Raw genomic sequence first — 27,220 nt, forward strand, 5'->3', positions numbered from 1 at the left:
CGCGTCTCTCATTTTTGATTTTATGTATATGAGCGGTTTTTTTGGCATGCAAGCCAGTGCACCACACGCATGCAGTGACCACAGAGACCAGATGAAGGTACAGGATGCACTGGACTAGGGTTACAGACGTATGAGCTTCTGTGTGGGTTCCGTGGGTTCTGCATAGGCAGCAACAGCTGATCGAGAGAAGAAACACTCTGAGGACAGACAAAGCTGCCTGCCAGCCATGCAGGGAATCCTACAGATATGTTTGTAGTGAGCTGTCACGCATGTTAGGGTGGGCTCTTCAGTGGCGAAGGTGCCTCTGAGTCACCACGCTCCTGTAGGCAACCACAATAAACTGCCTGTCTCCCTCAGCTAGACGTGGGTGGAATGATTTCTGTGGCTGGCCACCGATGCCCTACCTGGGGTAAATGGACACTTGCTCGTGTCTCCCCAGGAGAAGCCACAGAACATGCTGAAAACAAGTGAGGTGATCTGAAGCGAGCCTTCTGCTTCTGTGATTCACTGTGGCAGTGCCTATATACTTGGTACCTGGAATGAGGCCAGTGAGGAGGAACTGGCCTTTCAATTATTTAAATAGACACATATGGCAAGTGGCAAGCACACTGCTCTCCAAAGGCCTAGAGTTTACGTTTTCATGCATGCAGGATTAGGGAATAATGGCAGGCAAGCCAGCTCCTAAAGCCAATCACCCTCAATTTTAACCCTTTTTCTGAGGGGAGGGAGGCCTCAGACAAAGTCCATTCTGGATGAAGGTCACTCGAGATGAATGGCCACGGATACCTGCACGAGGGGCGGCTTCCACCGCAGGTTCTTCAGGGGGGCCGGAGTAAAGTTGAAAGAACCCGTGGGCCTCTTCTTCAGCAGCAGCACCACGCCCGTGGGATTCTCTCTCAACTTTCTCACCAGGTTTTTCAACTGCCACCCGACCTAGAATGAGGGAAAAAGACTTGCTCATGAGTCACGAACTTGAAGAAAGTCAAGTTATGAGCAAATACATCAGTACAAATACATTCATCTAAGCTCTACTTCAAACACTAAAAAAATGGGTATAAGATGGTGCGGGAGAATTGTCTGTATTCTGTCAATCATGTTTTAAATAAACGCTGATTGGCCAGGCAGGAGGTATAGGTGGGAAAACCAGACAGGAAGTGAAAATGATGCAAGGAGAGCAGGAGAATTCTGGGGAGGAGGAAGTTGATTCCTCCCACTCCTGCCCAGATCACCAAAGCAGCAGGATGTGATCTGCCCCACTAAAAAAGATACTGAGCCACATGGCTAACATAGATCAGAAAAATGGGTTAATCAAGCTGTGAGAGTAAGCTAATATGTAGACTGACCTAATGGGCCAATCAGTTTTATAACTTACAGAGTCCTCTGTGGTTGATTTTCTCTGGGACTAAACAGCTGGCTGTGGGGGGCCGGGCAGGACAGAAATTCAAACAAGCAGGCCTTCTCATGTTACAATAAGGTGTTGATTTTCTTTTTCTAATATAGAGGCTGTAGAGATGGCTCAGCCATTAAGAGCACCAGCTGCTCTTACAGAGAACTAAAGTGCGATCTCTAGCACCCGTATTGGGTAGTTCACAATTCCCTGGAAATACCACTCTAGATCTGATACCCAATTCTGGCCTCCATGAACATCTGCGTGTGTGTGTGTGTGTGTGTGTGTGTGTGTATGTGTGCGCGCGCGCACGCACGCACACACATACATACACAGGGTTTTAAATATAAAGTTATAGAGGGAAAATTGCATCCCAATAAATGAACTCACCACAGTCTGCCGATTAACTTGAATGACTTCATCACCAGCGTGAATCTTCTGAGACCTGTCTGCAGGAGACTGCACAGAAACAAAGAGAACTGGCTTAGGTGTTTGGCACTCTCTTTCTGCCTCTTTCTTCTGTAGACAATGCCAACAGAGTAAAACTTTCTCAAGAAAAAACAGAAACAATATATGAAAAGTGGTGCGTGGGTCTTGGCATATGAGTCCCGTGTGATCTGCTATGAGGTTGGTTGTACGGACGGCTTCTGCGTTAACACCTGAGTTCATCTAAATGATGAGATGCGAGAGTGTGCTGTTGAAATGGCTAGCTGACAGAAGCTCTAAGTTCTACTAAAAATAAACAAATACGTAAAGAACTTGGCACATGTCTCCATTACCACTCACCTTTCAGAAGCAGATGGAATATTTAACGTGTAAGGATCACTGTAATTATTAATAGACAGAAATCTGTTTTCTGTCTCATTACACAAATGACCACAATGCCATGAAAATAAGAACTTAATGTAAACAAAAATTTTATTTCTATAAAGAAAAAGTTTTTCATCATCAGATTATAAGTGTGGCTTTTCTAAGAAAAACAACCTAGGGCTGGAAGATGGCTCAGCCTGCTGCAGAAAGTCAGGCGCCCAGGGCCTCAGTAAGACTGCATGTGGGAAGCGTGTGACTATTCTGTGTCCCTATAGTAAGACAAATGGCAAAGACAGGAACCTGGAAGCTCCCAGGCCAGACTGCCTGGGGTACAAGTGGCAAACAACAGGAAACCCTTGTCAAAGGCAAGAATTGACACCTGTGGTTATCCTGTGACCACCACATATATACACACACAGTGTGGCATGTGCACACCCACACTCATAGGAATACACACACACAAACACACATACACACACACACATCCAGAAGTACACTGGTATATATACACAAAAGAGCATAAACATGCGCATACACATACATACATACACACATGTATATACCACATATACATATCATACATGCAGAAAAACTTTCTAAAAAGGAAAAAAAATGAGGGGCTGGAGAGATGGCCCAGCAGTTACGAGTACTGGCTGCTCTTCCAAAGGACCTAGATTCAATTCCAAGCATCCAGAAGGCAGCTCACAACTGTCTGTAACTCCAGTTCCAGGGAATCTGGCATCCTCATACACACACACACACAGGTAGGCAAAACACCAGTGCCCAGAAAATACAAATAAAAAAAAATCTTTTTTAGAAAGGAAAGAAAAAGAAAAAATGTATGCTTCATTCCCCCCTTAATTATGCACTGCTTTAACTTTACAACAAAGAAATCCATAAAAGGATATAAGCCACCTGTCAAATGTGATGCCTAGAATATTCCTGCTCATTAAGTGAACAAAACTCCTTCTGTGTAAGACCGATCACACGAGGAGGGAAAGATAAGTCTTGGGTTTCTAATTAAACACTATCTAGGTCAGCGTATTTAATTCTGTAACGTATATGAGAGGGTGAAACTCCAATTTACAGCTATCAGAAGCCAAAATAGCACCTTTGAGCATGGGGACGGGACACCAAACTCAAAACACACTTGCGGGATTCTTCTCACTCCACTGTGGTGATAGGCTCAACAAGAAATTAGCTGGCTGCATTAAACTGTGGAAACACTGCCTCTGCTTGATCAAGGTTCAGTTGAAGGCACAGGTAACTATGCTGGTTATTGTCAAAATAGCTCCTCTGTTGCCATAACAACAGCGGCGCCTTAACTGAGACTAGCAACCAGCTTGACACTGGGAGAAGACACCAGCATGGTGCCCCCTCCTCATTTGCTTCAAAAAATGCGAATTCTCCTTTCTGCACCAGTGTGTCGACTGCTGAACCTAAGTCTGACCCCCAGCAAGCACCAGTTAACGTCCATGAGCTGGGGACTCATTTGAAGTATGCTTCACTTTCTAAGACATAGCCTCAAGGCCAGGAAGTCCCTGTTTATAGAGACACGATCTTAAAACGCATGAACAACTGTCCTCAACTGACTTCCCTTCCGAAGCATCCCACGTCTTCACTTCTCAAATGTCCCATCAAGGGATTTAGGGCTGACTGGCAGAAAACGGACAAACAGAGAGCCTGATACCGAAATTTTCTCCCAGTCAAGAGCTCTTGCCCATCTTCCCCACAAGTCAGACTGCAGAAAGATGAAGCCTGTTGCAGTGTGCGCTCAGAGAGGTGATGACCCCGAAGAGCGATGCCCCTTTCCTCTGAAGCACGTCCCGCTCCCACTTCATCTCACGGGCTGTTCGAGCTCTTGAGTAAGATCGCAACTTCCAGAAAGAAGTCAGAGAAAGCCACAGAATGATCTGTCTGACCCTGACTGCTGAAGTCACCCCCAAAACACGCACTGCCTTGCTAAGAATGGCCTGCTGGCTTTGTGTCAGCCTGGAGCCCACAACCACCAAACGACATATAACTCCAGCTCCTGGGGATTTGACTCCCTATGGCCTCTACAGGCACCTGCATTCTTGTGATGCATATAAACTCATGCAGGCACATGTACACACGCGCATGCACACACACACACACACACACGTGTGCACACGCACACACACGCAGACACCAAGTTTAATTAACTTGAAGATTCCTCTTGATTCTCAGGATCTTTTTTATTTCCAACAGGGAATACTTAAAGCACATCACCTTACACTCATCTGTCTGTCAGGGCTACAAGATTGATTTAGAATTTACTCGCTACCTCCAGCAATGTCATTTTCTTACTGTAACACTCAAGAGCTGTAGCAAGCATTCGTCAAAGTTTATGTCACATTTTACCAAAAGGGCTAATATGAAACTTACATTAGACACACATTTTCACCACACTGGGAGGGGGGGGAACTGCCAAATCTCCCCCCTATGTTTGGGAATTATTTTCTCCTTCATTGGCTGATTACACAGACTGGCGGCACAGGGTAGCTGGGGAAATATTTCTACTTTATGCCAATGTCATTCAGAAGCTAGTCACACTTTAGGTTGTAAACACATTTTCTTTACTTTTCTCAAATCCATCATGTTAGAGAAGATAATAAGTAATCTCAGGGTTGGGGAGATGATTCAATGGGTCAAGTGTTTGCTATGCACACCTGGGACCTGAGGTCAGATCTCCTGCAGCCAGGTAAAAAACTAGGCATGGCAGTGCACTCCTATAGTCCTAGAGCCAAAGGTCACAGATATGCAAAAGATCCTGGGTCTTGCTGGCCAGCCAGTCTAGCCAATCAGTGACAACCTCCCACAAAAAATAGAGTAGAAGGCAATTGAGAAAAACACCCAACATTGACTTTCGTCCTCCACACAAATGCACACCCATGAGTACGCACACACACACGCACACACACACACACACACGCACAAAGATGTATACAAACACAAACGCACACACACTATACATATAGCCACCAACTCCAATTCTACTGTGAGTGACTCACAACAACAACAGAGAGATCACTATTTTTGTACTTTGGGGTTTACACCCCTATGGTGCAAAAGGAATAATTAGCACAAAGGTGGAGGCAAAAAAGAAAAATAAAAAAAGACGACACGGCACAAGAAGCAGGGCAACAAAAGGCGACTTGATAACACGACAGGCCATCACACCAGCTCTCACGCATCTCACACAGATAACATCATGCCCACACTTAACCCCGAAGCGCAGAGCTGTGACAAATGCGTCTGAGCACACAAGGGCTTTGATGCCTCACAGATGCACACTTACGTTTTCTGTGGTTCCAGTAATCACGTGCAATCCGTCATAGGTCGATTTGATGTACATGCCCTAGAGGGAGTCACAACATATCAACTCATTATTCCAGCATTCACAGAGAGCTGCAGTGACACACAGCCTTTCAAAGCAGTTGCTTTGGAACATTGGGTGCTTTTTCAGGCTTCCAAAACACCAGGAAACTCAATCCAAAGGGCATCAAGAGAGAGAACTGAACTACTGAACAGCAGCAGAAGAGATCAGATGGGCCATCTCTTTGATATTATGATGTGAATACTGGGCACACAAGATTCTGCCACGACTCTAGGGTGGAGGAGTTTTCTCAGGCCCGCTCAGGGAGCCAAGCATTTCAAATAAGGGCTCCTCTTCTGAGCGTTGCGTTTTCCCAGGGAAACAATGCAGTTGGCTCCATCGGGTATCAGTGGTACACATGGGATGACTTATGAGAGCCTATTGTAATGCAGAACGGGCTTGCAGACAAGCATGTGAACAACACAGAAAACTCAAATCAGTACCTGCCATTGCTCTGTCTTAGGGAAAGCCAAAGGATGGGCGAATAAATACGCTCTCCAAAAGGATACCTTTAGGCACACTTGGGCAAAATACCACATTGCTAGATAAATGTCTCTAAAGCTTGATAGCCCAAAAATCATGTTCTTATTAAACTATTACAAGATGAGGGGAGACAGAAAAAAAGGGGCAGTCAGAGCCAAACAGTGGTTTTACCTGATTATCTACACTGAACTTGTCCTGTTCTGTAACCGATACCACTGCAAGAACAATCTCAACAAATCCTAAAACCCTCACGGTTCCCAGCATACTCTCAAGGACTTCAAACCGCAGTCGCTGTGCCTCTGTCCTACAGGACTGTCCATCCTCCCCCAGCCAGCACGATGGTAACTCTGTGGGCATCTCAGCCCACTCAAGGCATGGATCTGATTCAACCCTGACTACAAGCAACTCAACCCAGGAATTCCTCCTACTTTAGACTCGAGCTAATCCACCCTTTACTTTAGAGCCAAGCAAGAGTGTACTTATAACCACTGAGAATTTGGGATTGTTGAGAGTCTTTTTTTTTTTGCTTTCCTATTTTAAGAGACTGTCTTAATATCCCTCACAACAATGTATACATCAATGACTCCAACTTTCTTCTTTCTGTCCACCACCGTCAGGGTCACTAGCATCAGTAGCTAGAGCCTCGCGCTGCATAAGTTCTGTGCTCTCAGCACTGGGCACTTGGCATCATTGCCTGGGGTCACAGACTCAGCAGGGCCTATGAGAAAGCCCACATGGAACTTCTGACTCAAAGGCCCTCAGCTAGCCAATGAGCCTCACGGGCTTCTGTAGCTCTGCAAATCAATCCCGTGCAAGAAGTCACCTGCAGGCAACGTGAGAGCTTGCTATCATATATCTCACACGGGATGAAAGAAACATTTCTGAAATTTCCTTAGGAGTCATTTCCTTCCACCAGCCTCCTCACACCCATCGCAGGTGCTAAGAGAGACTTCCAGAATAGATGCTATTTTGTTCCCAAAGACCATCTCTCCTTTGTGGAATGTTTTATATTTCCTTGCATTGCTAAGCCCTAAAAATAAATCTGTTAAGATGGGAGGGTAGAGTTCTTTAATTGTATTTATTTTTATGCTTGAAAGATTAATTATCCTAAGTTTAAGACAGCAAGTCCCTAACATATAATATAAAATAATATAATATAATATAATAATATATTGTTATAATATATCTCCACTACTCAGCACTATAGTGAGAACAGTTTAATGCTTAAAAACCAAGAGACTTTTTACCAGGCCTTCCCCAGGTCTAACGTTCGGTAAGTGAACTTCCTCCAGGCACGCACACTGGCTCATAACAGGATCCGTGGTAGAGCGCATTATTTTCTCACAGATGCCATTTAAAACCTTGACCTGGAATTAAGGGAGTTCAATCATTAACCAGGTTTATCTCGAGCTGATTTTTAGAGACACACACCTCACGCATAATCTCTGGCTCTGGCCAGGCCCCCACTATGCTAATCCCGCTCAGTGACCGCCTGGCATTTGGACTTCGTGTCTGCAGTCTGTGGGAATGCAGCTACTGTTCCCGCTCTCTACAATGCATGGCTTTATAATCATTCCTTTATGGCCACTGTAAAACACAAGGCAGGAAGAAACCCCTTTGGCAGCCAAGGAGACGTCCTCAGCCACCTAAGAGCTCATTAGTGTAGGGCCACACACGCTCTCTTATACACTAAATATTGACAAGGGAGAACATGGTGATCTCACTCTAAATCAATTGGTTTATGTTGTCGTAATTGTTATTTGCTTTATTTTTAATAAACTTCAGTTTTGCAAGGTTCAGGGAGGGAAATCAAGCAACAAACACATTGATTTCCACAGACTTCCTCTCTCTATGCCAGCTTTCCCCGATATTAACATTCTATATATAGTGTTGTTTATTTTTAAAGCTGATGAACCAATATTTAAATCCATAATTTTAAGTAATATTCACGTTTTTCAGTCTATGTCCTAAAGGCTTTGACAGACATTTAATGTCTCGTATCCATTATTCGATTGGGGATTTCAATGCCATCAGCGTCTGCATGCTCAACACAGTCCTTTCCGTCCTTCCTCGCCCTGGACTCCTGGCCAGCACTAAACTTTTCACTGTCTCCATGGCCTTGCTTTCTCTAGAAGACCAACCAGCTGGAATTATAACATGCGAGTCCTTTATTACCGGCTTATTATTTACAATATACATTTAAATTTTCTCTATTTCTTTTCTCAATTTGATAGCTCATTTCTTTTACTGTTAGTTGATATCCCATGCTATGAATATTGCACATTTGTTTATCCATCCACCTATAAAAAGACAGCTTGTCACCTTCCATTTTGGGGCAATTAGGAATGAAGCTGTTATAAACATGTGCAATTCAGGGCAGATTTTTGTTGACATTAAGTTTACGGTTCCTTTGGGTAAACACCCAGCATTGCAGCTGGTAAACCATACAGTTAGAATACCGCCCTCCATATTTTTCCGATTCTTCGTCCATCTAAGCAACAAGTGACCATGTTCCACATAGTTGTCAACATTTGCTGTTGTTAGTTCTGGATTTTAGCCAACTCTAGTAAGCATGTAGCGGTGTGCCCTGGTTTCAGTCTGTAATCCCTTAATCACAGACAACCATGTTCCGTGTGCTTATTTGTCCTCTCCGTGTCTCCTTTGGGTGAAGTGTTTCTTCAGACCTGTTTTTAGCTGGATCATTTTCTTATTACCAAGTTTTAAGACTTGGTTTGAATATTTTGATTCTATGTCCTTTAAAGCGTTTTAAAAATATTCTCCCCCCCTCCCCCCGTGGCTTGACACCTCAGTGTCTTCCCTGTGACTCTCACAGAGGCAAGTTTCTGGTTTTAATGGAACCCACTATTACTCTTTCTCTGACAGACTCTCCTCTTGGTTTTCTAAGAACGCCTCTGAACCCCAGGTCGCCTAGATTTCCCCATATCATCTCAGTTCTATAATTTCATATTTTGCATCGTTAGTCCCATGGTCTCAATGACCCCTCCAGTCACTCTTCAGATGCAGGAGAGTACCCCCAGGGAGTGGTCTCCCTGCAGCGGCCATGGGTTATGCACATAATTCTCACAATCAGAGCATCTACCCTTCCAAAATCAGATGAGCAAAGGCATCCGGAAATTCCAAAGGATGACTTCTCTTTCCAAGGTGGAGAATCCACGAGGTGGTACTTTTTCACATTCCTCTAGCTTTGTTTAGCCTCCCTATTTATGGAAAATATATTTATAGCAGTTTCATTGCCAAATTCCTCAACCCAACAGGAGGAGAGTTTTTATCAAAAGGGCACAGGCTGCTTGTGTCAAAAGGAGGAAGCGATGCTGAATCCTTCCAGAATGCTCTTTACAAAGTCACAGAACATATCCCGCCCGCATCGTAAAGTTTCTGCCAAAGTAGTTTCCTAAATCGAAATAGTTCGTCCATGAACTATGCGCATCGCTCTCACCCTAAGGAGTTGCATACCTGTGCCCCGATGAACTGTCCAGAAGGAAAAAGAACAGCAAAATCAAACAGAAACAGAGACCCCAGTATAGCCAACAGGCACAGGAATTTTCTTAAGCAGTGGTCTTGTTAAACAACCTTGACTCCTCCACCTAAACTAACAGATCCAAATCCCCAGAGCCAGTATTTCAAAGATCATCTGGACATAATTAGCCAGTGCACGTAATTGATATGATTCCTGCTGCCTTTGGAAAATGAATTGTACAGTAACTTTTAGAAAAATACACTTACCACATTTAAAACTTTATCCTCCATTTCTGCTACAAGGCAATCCTAAAGAAGAGAATTAAAAAAAAACAGCATAAGAATGAATGAAAAACTTGAAAAGAATTGGTTTTAGACGTCACAATACAGAGAATAGGGGAGGTGGGGTATTCAGTCTCACTGATGAGACACAACCCCTACATCTAGGGCTCAGGGGAAAACCCAGGACGAGGGAGAAGAAAGATTTTAAGCCACTGGACCAGGATGCCTGCGGCTGGATAGTGTCTTCTAATCATGGCAGGGAATCAGCACCCATGAATCGTCATAGTATGGCTGTCTAAACAAGACCTACATCAAGACAGCAGCAACTGACAGGACAGCATGGAGAAGAGAGGAAATGCCACACTGGTCTAGGAGGAGAGCCATGGGCGATCAGTGGAGGGAAGACCCGTTTACTCCAGGGATGAGCCGATCCCAGGGGCCTCCCCTAGAAACATTTGCACATGTGCAGTGCTAAAGGGGTACAATGGTGTATGTGTGTCTGTGTGTGTCTGTATGTGTGTGTGTTGTGTCTGTGTGTGTGTCTGTATGTATGTGTCTGTGTGTGGTGTGTAATGACAACTTTGTCTCATTTATTTGGGATAAAGTAGGAGAGACATGGAAGGGGTTGGAGGGTTGGAAGGAGAGATGAAAATCAATGTTAATACAGCATTCAAGTAAGAAATTATAAGAAGATGATTAAATCAAATTAAAAATAAATAAATCCTTTTTAAAAGTAAAAGATTGGCTTAGCTCTTTCTAGACATCACAAGGTCCCTGACCTGACCCGTCTTCCCACCACCACACTCAGCCTGAGCAACCCTGGCAGGATGGTGCGGGAGAATTATCTGTATTCTGTCAATCATATTTTAATAAAACGCTGATTGGCCAGGCAGGCAGTATAGGCGGGAAAGCCAGACAGGAAGTAGGGGTGGAGCAAAGAGACTGGGAGAATTCTGGGAAGCAGAGAGGTTCCTCTGCCATTCCTGTGCAGACCAAGGAAGAAGCAACATGTAAGCTGTCACACTGAGGAAGGTAATGAGCCCATGTGGCTAACGTAGATAAGAATAATGGGTTAATATAAGTTATAAGAGTTAACAAGAAGCCTGACCTAATGAGCCAATCAGTTTATAACCTTATGGAGTCCTGTGTGTAATTTCTCTTTGGGATTTGCCGGCTGTTGGGGTACCGGGCGGGACGGAAATCCCAACAAGCCGGCCCTCATGCTACAGCAGGACTGGATAGAGAAACGGGGACAGAGTGGAAATGGAGCTGACATTTCTCCTCCCCTGAGGCTCTGGTCACATCTAACCCATAGAGGATCCATGGATCCATGTGACTCATCTTAATAGATTCTGAATACCTATTAAAAAAAAAAAAAAGAAACCTATGACCTGGGGGCACAGTGGAGGCCTTCCCTAGCATGCACAAAACACGACCCAGGGTTCTAGTCCTGTTACCAAACAACATATTAAAATCTACCTACTCTGGGAATGCAAGCTGATACAACCCCTTTGGATGTCAGTGTGGCGATGTCTCAGAAAATTAGGAAACAACCTTCCTCAAGACCCACTAATACCACTTTGGGGTATTATACCCAAAGGATGCTCAATCATGCCACAAGGACTTGTGCTTAACTATGTTCATAGCAGCTTTTTTGTCACAGCCAGAACCTGAAAACAACCTAAATGCCCCTCAACCGAAGAATGGATAAGGAAAATGTGGTAGATTTACACAATGGAGTACTACACAGCAGAAAAAAATAACAACATCTTGAACTCTGCAGGAAAATGGATGGAGCTAGAAAACATCATTTTGAGTGAGGTAACCCAGACACAGAAAGATAATTATCACATGTACTCACTCATAGGTGGTTTTTAAACATAAAGCAAAGAAAACCAGCCTACAAACCACAATCCCAGAGAACTTAGACAACAGTTAGGACACTAAGAGAGACTTGCAGGGATCTGATAATCTACATGGGAAGTAGAAAGAGACAAGATATCCTGAGTAAACTGGGAGCATGGGGACCTTGGGGGAGGGTTTAAAGGTGGAGGGGAGAGGCAGGGAGGGGAGCAAAGAAAAATGTAGAGCTCAATAAAAAATCAATTAAAAAAGAAAAAAAATCTACCTTCTGTCCAGTCTGAAGAGTAATGACAAACACAACAATCCTAGCTATGGTTCCCAATGTGACCCCAGGCTCAGCTAGCTGTGGGCCAACAAGTCAGCAACCCTTAGCCCAAGTCCTGCCTATAAGAATAACTTTCAAATAAGGCCTTGGGTAAACTCAGCCACAAAAGTTTATTTTAAGCGCCAGTGAGATTAAATCACATACTTCAGACCTTAGAAGATGAAAAAGAAATTTAACAAAACATTTATTAACACACTGCCAAAAAAGTGGTCTTGAGGTATGCTATTGATGGCATTAAATAAAGGGCTGGAATGCAAGGCATTATTTTCTCAGCCAAAGAACAAAAGACCTGGAACACTGTGCCAGCAGGGTTAGCCGATTAGAGGAGTCACCATTGTCCTTTCTCCAGAAGCCACAAAAGTGAAACTACCAACAGGAGACTCCCACAGGTGGCCCCATCTGCACGGGGGGGGGGGGGGGGGGGGGACGGGGGACCTCCAGCCCAGACCACAGGGTGGATGAGAGGAAATCAGGGGGGGAAAAAAACCCACAGTTTCTTCTTTGTTAATTTTTAAAATTAGATGTACTTATTTTATTATATGTGTGAGTAGTCTTGTCTGCATGTATGTCTGCACCATGCATGTGCTTGGTGCCCTTGGGGACCAGAAGAGGGCGCTAAATCCCCTGGAACGTGACTAGTGGATGTGTGTGAACCAAGAGGATGCTGGGAATCAAAGAGGAGCTCTTAACTGTGAAGTCACCTCTCGGCCCAGAGACCTATCTAGTTTCTTTAGAGTTCATTTTGTGCCACTGAGTACAATCCCATGCTGAGCCACTCTTGAAAAAAAAAAAAAATGGTTAAAGTTTCAAATGTGTAAAAAAAAAAAAAAATCAATCAGATCTGAATTTACAAGTAGTGGTTTTCAGTTAGGCTGAAATGTCATGTTTACTAGGTCAGTTTTCTAGACTATTAGTAGTTAGGATGGCTACCAGCTTTTATCCTATATGATTTCAGAATCAGGATTTCCTTGTCTTCTTAAAACTTTAAAATTTTTCTCTACCAGATAAAAATAAAAGACGCGATACCAGCTATTTTACTGCACCCAAAATTGATGCTGATTCTCAAGAAAAAAAGCAACCTGGGGGAAAAAATAAGAAACTTAGAAATACAACCCCCCCAAGTGTGACTCTAATACAAACCTAAGCTACATGAGCAACTGTGCAAACATGAGTAACTGCAGCTTAGGGGTGTGTTTTTCCACCTGCATTTCATGCATAGAAACTAAACCGTCTATTTCCACAACAAGACTATTGCTACAGAGAGTGGCTACATAGCCAGCAACTCTGGAACGGTTCGCTCCCATGGTCTTAGGATGGAATATAACTAACAATCTAAGAAAGATGGTCTCCAGTCTTCCGTGAAGACGGCCACTCCGTCAGAAAACCACTCCTACTGGTTGAGATGTGATCTATTGGTTCCTGATATTTGATTCTTTGGAATCCATCGATAAAAACAGGATTCCTGTCATGGAGACTGACCAACGGGTAAAAGCGAGAATCCCAAACCATTCAGGCCAGTGTGTGAACTGACTCACTCGTTACCTTCCACCCAGTGCAAGGTGGCTCCCCACACCCATTCCTCCCTGCCCTGAAAGGAAACAGCTGCAGGCAGGACATCATATTAGCTGGCATGGTAGCAAGGGGAAGGAAGAAAACGTTACTGAACAAGTCACCCTCTCATGAGTCACACACTGAAGCTGAGCTAGATGACAGCCCTTGGTCACCTGGGTCAACAGTCAGGGCCACCCAGGGCAGCCAGCAGCTTGTCCTCTGCCTCCTGTCCTCATGCTACCTCCTGAGGAACGATGCAGCCTTGGACAGCCTGCTAACTCTCAGCCTCTCTTTCCTGCTCAGTAAAATAAGATAGCAAGGCCGTACCCGGACACCTGTTGGGAACTCAACGTGACCACAGGGCTCAAGCATGAGGACACACCTGAAAAGCAATTCCCACTCAGTAAGGGTGTCCCTGTTTTCTCCGTCCTGCTCCCTTGGGTTCAAGTTCCGTTCCACTGCTCTGGTTCCCGCCACTGCCTCTTCATTCTTGCACCATTACGCTCTAAGCCTTCCAGTCGTTCAAAGAGCTCACCCAGCTGAAAATGCGGATCCCAACCCCTTCCTGCCCCAACTTCTTTCATCCCATCCTATCCCCCTAACGCTGGACAGGAGGGCTGGTCCCTGTGCTTGGCGTGGACCACAGCAGAAATGCACAGCGTCGCTGCAACTGTGCACATTCACCACTGCAAGGTGGGATGCGCACACTGAGAAAAAGCAGAGAGGACGCCAGCTCGCAGGAGATGCAAAGGAGGGCAAGGGAGAGCAGCTGTGTCTCGGTAGACGGGGCAGGGATGGAGACTCCAGCGAGGCATGTTCCTGTCTCTGAGGAGGAAACTACAGCCCTAGTCCTTCAAGTCCCCACTTCAAAGAGAAAGAGAGAGGACCAAAGGAGAGAGAGGGCGCAGCTTCTGAAATGCTTCATCTTGTAGCTGCCATTACACTGCACTGGAAATGACACCAAACGCATTCCCCAAGCTGGTTGCTCTGTGTGTGTGGGGGGGGGGAGTATATGTGGTGTCCATTCATACGAACATATACATATGTGTGTAGATACATATTCTTATGTGTACATACATATTCACAAGTATATACATATTCTTATGTGTATATATATATATTCATTCCTTTATCTTTACATATGAAGGAATTCTCAAAGTTATAAAATGTTATAAAAATGTGTTCAAATTGAAAAATTTTTTAAGTTCTAGAAAACGAAGGCGGCATATATATCTCCCTAGTTCTCCTTAGATTATCAAGTCTGATTCTGGGAAACCATATTTCCCAAAAATATCCAAAAATCAAGATGTTTATATTCCTGCTTGAGTATACTCTCTGAGGCAATGCTGTGCTTTCTATATCACATAGCACCTTCAAAACAGTATTTGAGGCAGATGCCATTTTTAAAATGCCTCATTTTTGCTTGAGAGTCTAGCTCAGGACACTTGCCTTGTGAGCAATGTCTCTGTGCATAAAGAAGCCATACCTCCTAGTTCTAGCACCACACACAAACATACAGAAAACCCACATTTGTTCAAATTGTTCTATCTAATTTTTACATGTGTGCAGTCATATACATGACTTCTGTAAATAAACCCCCCACACATTCTCTTTCCCTCCCTCCCTTTCTTTCTTTGCTTAGTTCCCTACACTCTCTGTCTACCCCTTTCCCTATCAGGAAAAAAACAATTTCTCTCTCTAACTAGCAGCTATATTTACATCTTCCTTTACATAGTTTACGAACATCTGACTATATTTGTATATATGTGTATATACATATGTACATATTCACCTTTAAAATTTTTTAAGCATCATTTTTTTTCACATCTTAAAAAAAAAAAATGTACCCCTGGCTGTCCTGAAACTCACAAAGCAGACCAGGCTGGCCTCTAACTCACAAAGATCCGCCTGCCTCTGCCTCCCAAGTCCTGGAATTAAAGGCGTGCGCCACCACTCCTGGCCTTCCACATCTCCTTTTTTTGCTGCCTTTTTTCTTACTCACAAATGGGACAGGAAAGGAGAACTCACAGGAATTCCACCAGACCATCTGATAAGGAAGATGACGTCAGAGTTCTCATCTTACAGCTGAGACAGCGAAGTCTTATGAATCTTAAATGACTTGTCCAGGGCTCAGGGCTAATCCGTGGTAGGGGTGGGATCTGGACCTATGAGAACATGCTCTCAGCCATTAGACTAACTCCCCCAGTGGGCACCACAGGGAAGTGAAAGCAATGATGCACACCCACTAGCAAGCATGGGGCCTCTCATGACCCTTGCGTTCAGGGTTCAGTCTCTGCTGATGAAAGACCACCTCCATCAGCTTCTTGAGTACCAGCTGCCCATCTCCCTACCGAATGCACGTGGGAAATCACCTTCCGTCGTGTGCCATGTGCCAGGAGGCCTCAATGGGCAGGAACAAGCGCAGAAGGACACTCCGCAGAAGGCACAACCACACGGGACCTGGACCTCCCAGGTGGAAGGGAACTACATTTTTCCTATCATCAGTGCAGATGGATCAATAGCTCTCTTTACCGATACAAAAAGATCCCAAATGGGGTCCTGCAACAAGCCCATCCTGCCAGGTGAGCACACATTCACAGATCAATTATTCCAATGTCATCTTCTCAACGCGGCTTGCTGCAGCCACAGATGCCAGTCATTCCACGAATGCCAGCCATCTTGCCTCTCCATCCTGCACCCCTCCTTCCCCAGCTTGCTAACTTTATGTAACCTCATACATATGTAACTTTGCACACTGACCTCGACTCTGGCTTCTCTTTGCTCCAGACACTAAGTTCATTGAGCCACATACATCTCGTCTGTTTATTCGCTCCAGCACCCCAGTGCCTAGAACAGTGGCAGTCACAGGTGCCAAACAAATATTTATCAAAGGAACTGTCCCAGTGCCTGCAAAGCCAACATTAACCTGCTCGGGCAGAGCCTGCTGAGTCTGTAAAAACAAACACCATTGCATCTGCCCCCTGCCTCCTCTCTTTCCCTCTGCCCCCCATGTTCTACAGCAGCAGCCAGGTCAGGCTCACCACCTAGGACCCGTCAGAGAAACCCAGGTGCACCTATGAGCTAATGAGGCCCACTTGCCCATCTCATTGTTTGGCTCTTACACTCTGATGCAATGGATTGCAATTAAACTCTGTTATAAATCAAAGAAGGAATAAGAACAGTAAGGGAGGGGAGCAGGAAAGGAAAAGAACCCTGAGGTAGGCATTGGAGAAACACAGTCTGACATCCAGGCCTGGTCTCAGACTTCATGGCACGCTTGTGTCATAGCTGATACCACACTCTTTTCATCAAAATTACCTTCCACATCATAAACATGAGCAGGAGCGCAGACCATAGAGTGTCTCTGGGTACCTGTCAGACCCCGGGTCCAAAGCACATGTGTTTCAAATTCAAATAACTTCATGAACAAAGCCATATTTCACTCTGTGTTACAGAGGAAAACACACACACGCATACATACACACCTGCATCTGTTACTGCATGGTCAGAAATAAGGGAAGGATACCTTTGTTTTTATCAGATCATCCATAGAAACAGGTATCAAACCACAAAGTTTAAAACAAAGTGGAGAGACTGAGGGATGGCTTGCTGAGTAGGAGCACTTGCTAAGATCACAGAGGACCCAAGTTCTATTCCCAGTATCAAACTGGGAGGTTCACAACCACCTGGAACTCCAGCTTCAAGGGATCCAAAGCCCTCTTCTAGACTCTGGGACATATGTGTACAGATATACATGTACCCAGAAATATACAAATACACAGGGGAGGGGAAGACACCCCTATAAAAATAAAAAAAATAAAATCTTTAAAACCAAATAGATAAGATGAAAACCCCCTTCCTTATATTTATAAAAAAATTCAATAAAAAATAATTCTAAGAATTTGCTCTATGCCAAGTAACATGACAGCATTCATACTCTTCTGGTTTCAGTTAATATCATAGAAGCTAGACAAATTATAAACCAATCTGAAACCTTACAGGCTCCTGCTGAAATATCTAGACCGACTGAAGAACCAGGAGAGAAAATGACGTATCAATCCCACACCGGAACGTGAGCCCCACCAAGGCTCGCTGCCTCTCTGCCATAGGACAATCAAAGCGAGATGCTGATTGTTTGCAGCAAAAAGAGCCAGACTACATCTCCCAGTGGGATTCATTCACTATAAATATCTAAGGAATAAACTGCTGAGGTTTGGGGTTATTTGTTACAGCCTCACAACCTGTCCCATCCTGACCTTTAATCCCAACAACAGGGATGGAATGAAAAGTCAGAATCATCGGGCACAGCAAAGACTTCAGAACAGAGACGACAGTGAAAAGCACCTTAACTTGTCTGAATAAATACACAGGTATTCATGATTATAAGACAAAGAAGTTATTTATGAGCCTGGGGCTGCTGGTCATTTTTCACAGGAGCCATCAGCTCAGATTTACAGCCCTTCATCTCCACCAAATCCTGATGGAGGGGGAGGAAGAGACACTTTGTACCCATACAGGAACCTTTGGGGGAAAAAATGAAGAAGAGGAGAAAGTTCTAGAAATCGACAATGATTCATTACTGACCTTCTGGACTGTCGTGGTCAGGTCCAGGCACAGCTGAATGATTTTGTTCTTTGTCACTGAGAAATCCGTGATCCCTGTGAATGGAGCCCTAGAAAGGAACAGAACTCTCTTTACTGAGGGAACGATAATGGGGAAAGAAATCCCTGAGCGTCCCACCTTAGACGCTGGCACGCATGGCTATACTGCGGGCTGGCTTATCTTTCATGATGCTATTTCTTCTCAACACATAATATAGAGATCTGACCCTGAGAACCAGCTCATCTATCATAAGGGGCCGTACACATTGCCAGGAGAGAAGAGCAATCAATAGTATGATCCAGTTAGATCGTCTATAACCCACAACAATCACCATCATGGGAAGATATTCTGAAAGACCCTGGAAGTCACTAGCAGCTGTCTAGCTGGACGCAAGGCCTGCTCAACAGGAATGATGTCATGCCTGACACTGTAAATTCAGCCAACTACCTGTGGCTGGTGAGGCCATGGAACCCAGAGGAGAACCCACTGCTGCAGTCTCCTAAGCCAGTATAATCTCTTACAAGCCAGTATAAGTGCATTCGAAATGCTTGTCCTGAAGCCCTAGGATAAGAGCAGCTCTCGACCCTCACCAAATAAGCCTCTTTTACAGAAGACAGAAGTCATTACAGAAAGCCATAACTGGTCAGAATGCAGAGATCAACTGACCATGGGGTACCTGCCCCCAAGTGACACGCTGTCAACACAGCACCTAAGCTAAGGCTCGGGGACAACTGGAAGAGGACATAAAGGGAGGGGTAGGGAAGGGAGGGTGGATCTAGGAGAAGCTGAAGGGAGGAATGCGGGTTGAATACGAACAAGACATACTGTCTGAAAGTCACAAAGAATCAATAAAAATATTGCATTACTCTTTTAAAAAAAAATCAGGAATCTGAATAGAAAAAAAAAAGACAAAAAAATACAACCAAAATGAGCCAAGCCAAGTCCACGAATGACTTCATACCAACCGCATACTCCAGTGCTAATGTTTAATCTCAGTAAAAAAAACCTTTGGCAGTTCCACTCCCTCTGAACTTGGGTTCATTCATTCCTGCTGCTGACCTTCAGAGTAACTTCCAAAGGAGCCCTAAGATCTACCTCTGATCCATGACCCCTGAATTCCAGGGAGAGAGAACCCAAGGAACAATGGTTTCTCTTCCTGAGGCGAAGTTGAGGCTTCTGAGCATCTCAGGCCCTCCTCGAGCCCCAGGAAGCTTGGCATCACAGCTCACCGGTCCAGCCAAGCCAGCAAGGCCTTGGCAGCGCCAATGAGCTCCACTACCGAAGTCAGGAACTCGTTGGGGGGCTTGCGGGACGTGTTCCCATCGTAGGCTGGACTCTTCCGCCGGCTACTTATGTAATTCTGCAAATTGTGGGAAGATGCTCGCAATTTCAGAACCAAGTTCTTCATATTATCGGTTTCAAGGCCATAATTCTGTGGGAAATAAAATCAAAGGAAAAAGCCTAAAACTATCAGCAATGTCTGAACTCTCAAATGACTGAGTAGCTGGAGTAACTTATCCCATGCCCACAAAATCCTGCCCACTCCACTCACCCTCCCACAAGCTAGCCTTTACTCTGCTCTTCCCACAGCCTCCTCCCGCCTCAAGGGTATTTACCCTCCCTAGACCCTTGCCATTTCTACCACTCAGGGCCTGGATAAGGGCATCTGCCCCCTCCAGGACTCTTCTTGAGAACTTATTTCAGAACAGATTTCAGATAACTGCTATGTAGAGGGACAACTCTAGAGAGGAGAGCTCCCATGCACGGTAGGATGCTAGCAACCACACACAAGCACACACACACCAGACATCAGATGCTCACTCCCCAGATGTGACAACCAAGAATATCTGCCAAACATGTCATTGCATGTTTTCTCTGGGAGTAGAATAATGCCTTCCAGTTACTTGCCACTGACTTCTGATCTACCTGGACCACGGGCCAGGCCAGGACTTGGCATGCCCCTCACCACAGCACCACAGGTAAGGAAGAGATGGATTCCCAACAGAGGGGATTGAGAAAAGGCCACAATATCAGTTCACAGGAAATTTAATCTGTGTTTTTGGAACTATGTTAACTTATCTGCCTACTTTAGAAACATTAATTTCAGGCTAGGAGTACAGCTCAGTGATAGAACACTTTGTAACACACTCTGGGCCATCACAAGTACCGCAATTAATTAATTTTTTGTGTAGCAATGTTGTCTTAGGCCCCCTTTCAGATAAAATAATAATAATAATAATAATAATAATAATAATAATAATAATAGCAGCCAAATCTGAGGTAATCTGGGGGACGGGGAAGAATACTGTATTTTGCTGTAAATACATGTGCCAAATCAATGTCTGATCATTTTAGCAAAGAGAGAAGATATTCCTAGAAGTATATGATACTTTTTACATAGAATTTCAAAGACAGGACCTGGTGCCATTTGGAATCTGGCATAACATATTAGACACTTGCTGTATGCCTAGAACTACCTGACTCGTTTCCCCTGCAGCCCCCTGTGGCTAGCAAGTTCAGTGTCTCAGTGAGGGTTTCTAAGGCTCTGATGAAACACCGTGGACAAGAGCATCTCAGAGCTTTTGGTCCATCACCCAGGGATGTCAGGACAAGAACTCAGGGCAGGAACCTGGAGGCAGGAGCTGATGCAGAGGCCATGGAGGAGTGCTGCTTACTGGCTTGCTCCTCATGGCTCGCTCAGTCTGCTTTCTCAAAGAACCCAGGACCACCAGTCCAGGGGTGGTAATGGCCACAGTAAGCTAGGTTGTCCCACACCAATCATGAACCAAGGAAATGCCCCGCAGGCTTGTTCACAGGTCAGTCTGGTAGTGATATTTTCAACTGAGGGTTCCTGTTCCCAAATGACTCTGGCTGGTGTCGGGTTTACATAAAACTGGACAGTACACTGAGTGTCCCTTATCTGAAACGCTTGGGACCAGCCATGTTTTAGATTTTAGGTAGGATTAGTTTAGGATTTTGGAATATCTGCATGTACATAAGATATCTTGTGGATGGGACTCAATTATAAACATAAATAATTAATTTTTAATTTCTATGCCATAGCCTGAAGGCACTCACATATGGTATTTTTAGACTGCCCATGTCTTGACTATGACCCCGACAGGAGGTAAGATGAACAATTTTCACTTCTCTGAAAGTTTCCCAGATCTCAGACGGTCAGATTACAGACACGCGACCTGCATTACCACTTTAAAGCTGAAAACACCGAGGCCCACCAGATGACACAGGCGACCAAAGTCAAGACTGGGATTCCAATCAAGAGACAGCATGTGCTGTGGACCTCTGCTTCCTACCACCCTGCCGGACGGAAAGTCAAGACACAATAAGATCTACACAGGATGGACAACAGACAAGAGTAAGACAAACAGACTGGGTATGCATACATCATCCAGAAATCAGGAAGCTGAGGCAGGAGCATGGACAGTTTGAAGCCAAGATGAACTACATGACAAAGGAAGAAAGGGAGGGAGGGAGGAAAAAAATGAAGAAAACCTAGTAACTCCAGACTTAGTACAAACTAACCAAAGATGCCTACTTCATGAAAGGTTTATGTTCGCCTGATCTAAAGTATCAGGACACCTTGGAACTGGCTCCAGCCACCTGTTCTTGGGGACAAAGAGGGGATAATTATACACAATCTATACATCTAAGCACACACATATTTAGATGAAGGGGAAATGCACCATATGAAGGGGAAGGTGAATAAATTAATCCCACACTAGCCCATCATCTAGAAGTTTGCAAAAACTTCCTTTTTCAGCAAGAAATGATGAGTTAATAACAAGAGGGTTTGCCTTCAGTGCAAACAACTTAAACGGACTCTACTGGAAGTTTAAATTTGCACTGCTTCTACTTTGTAAAAAAGTCTCAGGAGCTAGAGAACTGACTTAAGGGGGTCAAGGCTAGTGGCTGCTCTTCAGAGGACCCAGGTTCTAGTCCCCACACCCACATGGCAGTTCACAAATTCTGTGACTCCAGTTCCAGGGATCCAACACCCTCTTCTGTTCCCTGTGGGCATTGGGCACACAGGCAGACAAAACACCCATACACACAGAACAAAAATGATTTTTTTAAAGATTTAATTTTAAAAACGTAGAGGGGGTGGAAAGCTGGATTGGCAGTTGAGAGTATACATTGCTCTTGGGGAGGGGCAGAATTTGGTTTCCAGCACCCACACCAAGTGGCTCACAACCGTCTGTAACTTAAGCTACAGCAGATCTGACACCTCTGGACTCCGCAGACACCTGCACCCACGTGCACAGGCCCCATGCAGGAACACAAATAATATTTTTTAAAATGAAATCTTCTATAACTTGAAAATTTTAGAAGGTATTAAGCCAAATTTTAAAAGCTTTTGTACAGACTTTGAAAGAATACAAATTTTGAAATCTTTCCCATCTTAATCCAAAATTCTACCTAAATCTTACATTCACATATTTCTTTCCTATCACGGGCTTTTCCTAAAATCTACAATAAAATATCCTCATTCAGTGGGGGAGAGGACACAAAGACAGGCTTCCAGCATGGCTTTTAGTTTCAAGGCCTCACGAACAGACGGACAAAGAACCAACAGACACAGCTTATTTCAGAGGGAAGGCTCGTGTCCGGGATGCGGGGAAGGCTCTCCCATCCTGTCAATCAGCCTGACAGCTTCTCCGGGATGCCGGGGAAGGCTCTCTCATCCTGTCAATCAGCCTGACAGCTTCTATCAAAAGCGTTCCCTAAAAACAGGAGTGGCCGGTGTTCTGCAGCCAACGTAGCCACAAACGTCTTGGAACTTTTACTCCTATATGACACTTACTTCTGGAACTCAGTAAAGATTAAAATGCATTTTACTGTTGAGGAAGACTTTGAACCCCCTTCTCTTGACAAACATTAAAAACAAAATAATAAAAAATAAGAAGTGGGTATTTCTTATGACCGCTTCTTCCCATTTTCTGCTGCGTTGGTTCTGGTTGGTCTCCTTCCTCCAAAATAAATCATAAAACTAGAAAAATGAGGAAATGCATGGGCACCTGAGCATCATTTGGCGGCGGGTGGTTTTAGAGACAGGGTTTCTCTATGTAATAGCTCTGGCTGTCCTAGAACTTGCTCTGTAGACCAGGCTGACCTCAGACTCACAGAGATTATCTGCCTTTGCCTCCTGAGTGATGGAAATAAAGGTGTGTGCCACCATCGCCAAGTGTGAGCATAGTTTATAATGAGGCACAGATGGGGAGAAGTCCCCTCCCCTCTGCCCCTGTTCCACAGAGAGAGAAAGACTTCTTGAACCATGTGCCTGGTAAATGGAGACCAATGAGTGGCCTGAGGGGACACAACACGGGCATGTGCCATGGTGAGTCACACAACGCTGCCCCTGAGCCACAGACTTGGGGTGCCAACACTCAGTACTGGTACTGGCTCCAACCCTGTTCACGCCCCATCCTCCTTTAACCTTAAAAACACCCATCTTCCACCTCCATCCTCAGGAAACCAGAACTTCAAAGACTTTGCAGGGAGTGGAGGTCTCCGCTATGCTTCTTACTGCATGCTTCTGACCCACATGGTCCAACCCAACCTCACACAGTTCTCTGTTCCAATATGGTGGCCACTACTACTCACAGCTACTGAGTACTTTCGACAGAGACAGCACAAGGGAGAGCTGACCTTTATTTAATTTTAAACAACCCTCACATAAGCAGAGAAATGTGGCAATAGCTCCCTCGTGAGAACAGGATAGGTAGAGAGGGAGTGGACCTTGAACTTGGGATGCTATCCCCTCCTAACCCCCCAGCTATATGATTCACCAGCTTAGAGAATCCTTCTCTCCATTCTACCCGTCCTTATCATTGCTCCAAAACCTGCCAGGGATCCCAGTGGAAACCCCCACCCCGCTGTCCTTTCTTAATCCCACTTCTGTTCATTTCCTGCCCATTAAAAAAAGAAGAAGAAAATCAACATCTACTTCAGCAAGGTTGCCTAGAAACCTCATTCTAGCACCAGGGCCAACCACAGCTCCACATTGCTGCCCAGCAAATGAATTATTCAAAGCAAAACAGTCTCACTCACATCGCCATCCAAAGATCATCATGGCATCAGATTAAATAAACAGTATAACTATGCTGTGTTATAATAGAATTTTATAGAAGATTGTACGAAGACTGAAGATATTTAATAAAACTATATTCGCCTCTCTCCCACCCAGAAAAGCACACACACACACACACACACACACACACACACTTTCACTGCAGACTCTGGGGGCAGTCACCCCGCATTCCCCTGCAAGGCAGTCAGGGTCCACTACTATACAGAGTAGGTCTCCAGTGAGACCAAGGTCAGAGCGGGGTCTACAGAGGAAATTAGTAGGAAATTGTAGGAGATAAAACACAGCTTTAGGTTCTGGCATTGGTCCAGCTTTGTTCATTTTTAGTGCAACGTTTTAAGAAGTGGGGAAGGGGAAAGAGCGAAGAGTCCATGCAGGGGAGACAGCCATTTCTCCTCTCCCTGACTCTCACAGTGTGCCTATCACCGTCCTGTCCTCCTCGCCGCCCTTCTCGCCATCACACTGTGGGTGTCAAAGCAATTCGCTAGCCCTCAAAGAAAACTGCGACGTGGAGGAGACCACACAATAGCACAGAACATCCTCACAGAGACAACTGCAAAGCTGTGCCTCCCACGAAGTCTAACAGAAGTAAACTCGAGCAAGGTTGGCTCTGAAGAGCAGACAGTTTTAATCCTCGGGCACACACTCTCAGCAACGCAGAACACCCACGTACATCCACAGTCACATCTAAGGTGAGAGGCTACTGCACAGACGGGGGAACCGACACCACATTCCCCCAGGGGTCACAGAAGGAGTAGCCTGGAGCAGAGCCAGGATTAGGATACAAAAATCCTGCCTCCCAGGCCAGCACTCAGACCACTTGGCCACAGTGTCTCCCTTGTGGCAGCTCATTTATCAACCACAAATAATTTCCCCATTACTTTCCTAAACAAGAGCGGAGCATCTCGGCGCAGGAGACAAGGCGCTGTCCATTTAAAGGAAAAGAATACTCACAATGTGGCAAGTGTTATATAATCGATGGAATGCAGACCGGCGAAGGCAACGTCACCACACACATTCGTTCCCACCATCCCGGCTGATGTAATTGTATATCCCCTTGGCTCGGGTTCCGAGTATTATTAACCCAGCCTGAATGCTGGGGAAGAGTATCCAACCCTGACAGATAAGTGAACACCTTCCTAATCGTGGCACCATGACAAGAGACCTGAGTCCCACCCATGCCAGCCAGTCTGTAAACAAATGTCCTTACAGAGGTTTTAGGCCACATCCGAATAAATTACTTCAGAGACATAGGTACCACGCAATTACCAGGATTTGGGCCGAGTTCCAACACCTGCCATGTAGAACAAAGTTCACAGTCCTAGCCATCGAGCTGCCTTTTTTCTTTTTTTGGTTGATTATTCCAAGCACAAACATCGGTTATTTAAACAGAGCGAGTATCTGTGAAACTCACAGTGCTTTTTATAGTAACAGAGGCAGACCTGAACGTTAAGCATTGCTCGTTTTGATTTAGAACACGGCATCTTCATTCACGGCTGTCTCTGTCATTCTGTGCTTTATAAAAGATTTGAAAATAAGGATAATAAGACTTTTTTTTTAAACAGACAACCCTTTCCTGTATATGATGAGACAATAAATGCTTCAGGCTGTGGAGGGACATGTGGTCTCTGTGGCAGAGATTCCATTCTGTCCCTGAGGCACAACAGCAGCCTCAGATAATAAATGCATCAATGACTTGAGTTCTAATAAAACTTTATCTAACAGACAGGGGTGTGATGTTTACCTGCTGTGTGGGTGCGGGGAAAGAATGAGGATGAACAAAAGGATTCATGGGCCACCAAAGAGGAAAAGAGACTGGGGGAGGGTTAGAAGGGGGAGGGGAAGGGAGACAAGGGGTGGGTGAGACACAGGGGAGGAGAATAGACTAAAATACACTTTGTTTTAAAACATCATGCTATCTAACATCTTGTATGCTAATTTTTAATGCATTCATTCATTCATTCATTGGGGAAAGGACTTGGGAAGACAGCTCAGTTGATAAAGTAGTTGCCTTGTAAGCATGAGGCCCTGAGTTCGAAGCCCAGCACGCAGGTAAGACTACCAGGCATCATGTCACACACTGCAGTTCCAGAAGTGGGGAGGTGGGGACAGGAGCATCCCCGGGACTCACTGGACAGATAACCTATTCTGACTGAAGAACTCCAGGCCAGTGAAAGACCCTGTCTCGAAAGTAGACAGCGTTTCCACAGACGACAAAGTTGTCTTTCAGCCTCCGCACACAGGTGTGTGCACGTAACACGTCTGTGCACCCTCACACATGCACATACACGCAGAAAGAAGTGAGCCAGCCTGAGCTCATGGCTTATTATCTGCCCGCCTCCCCTCTAACAGGTGCCTTGCTTGCTCCTCTTCCTTTCCACTGAGGCTTCTTCTCCAAGTGTTAAAACTGTGAGGACGGGCTGAGCCCCATGAGGACTTGAGAGACTGAGGGTCTAAACAAAGTCACCCCAGAGCAGGGCCCCTTCTCCCAGACTAACCAGTGCACAAAGAAGGTCGACCGCCTCCAACACCAGCTCCTGGTGGCCAATCCGTGTGACCCCCAGTTCCTCGAGATCCTGGTGGGAGATCTTCAGCAGCTGCTCCCCGTCTATCTTCTCCCGCTCAAACTTGTGGACATACGGCTGCAGGCAGTCATCCAACCCTACAAAAATAAAGTGTGGAGAGCCTGTTACTGTCAGGAGTTTCAGTACCCCAAACGCTGCCCGCATCGCAACCAGTCGTAACCACCATCAAATACGGTGGCTGTCAGTATTAATCCATCATAACTACCATCAAATATGGTGGCTGTCAGTATTAGATCATCTCACGCATGCTCCCCTGGATGCGCTCCCCTGCACGTGTTCCTCTGGATGGGCACCTTTCCTGCGGCACCTTCTCATCTCAAACAGGTTGCACCTGGTGCTGCAGACTTTCAAA

The 27,220-nt window shown here is 45.1% G+C and overlaps 1 protein-coding gene across 2 annotated transcripts in view; it reads right to left on the bottom strand.

Annotated features, from left to right (window-relative positions):
- Cnksr3 (CNKSR family member 3) overlaps nt 1–27,220 on the bottom strand; it is a 90,900-nt gene that overhangs the window by 14,208 nt on the left and 49,472 nt on the right. For both annotated transcript variants that reach the window (XM_048419999.3, XM_048420008.3), the window contains exons 2-9: nt 26,782–26,945; nt 19,407–19,609; nt 18,160–18,247; nt 9,822–9,863; nt 7,325–7,444; nt 5,517–5,576; nt 1,778–1,846; nt 787–933 (exon numbers count right to left, since the gene is read on the bottom strand). In XM_048419999.3, the coding sequence (XP_048275956.2) occupies nt 787–933; nt 1,778–1,846; nt 5,517–5,576; nt 7,325–7,444; nt 9,822–9,863; nt 18,160–18,247; nt 19,407–19,609; nt 26,782–26,945 (893 nt within the window). The remainder of the gene's footprint in view (nt 1–786; nt 934–1,777; nt 1,847–5,516; nt 5,577–7,324; nt 7,445–9,821; nt 9,864–18,159; nt 18,248–19,406; nt 19,610–26,781; nt 26,946–27,220) is intronic.

This window comes from Myodes glareolus, chromosome 1 (genome assembly GCF_982192425.1).
Source record: "Myodes glareolus chromosome 1, mMyoGla1.1, whole genome shotgun sequence".
Lineage (NCBI taxonomy): Eukaryota > Metazoa > Chordata > Mammalia > Rodentia > Cricetidae > Myodes > Myodes glareolus.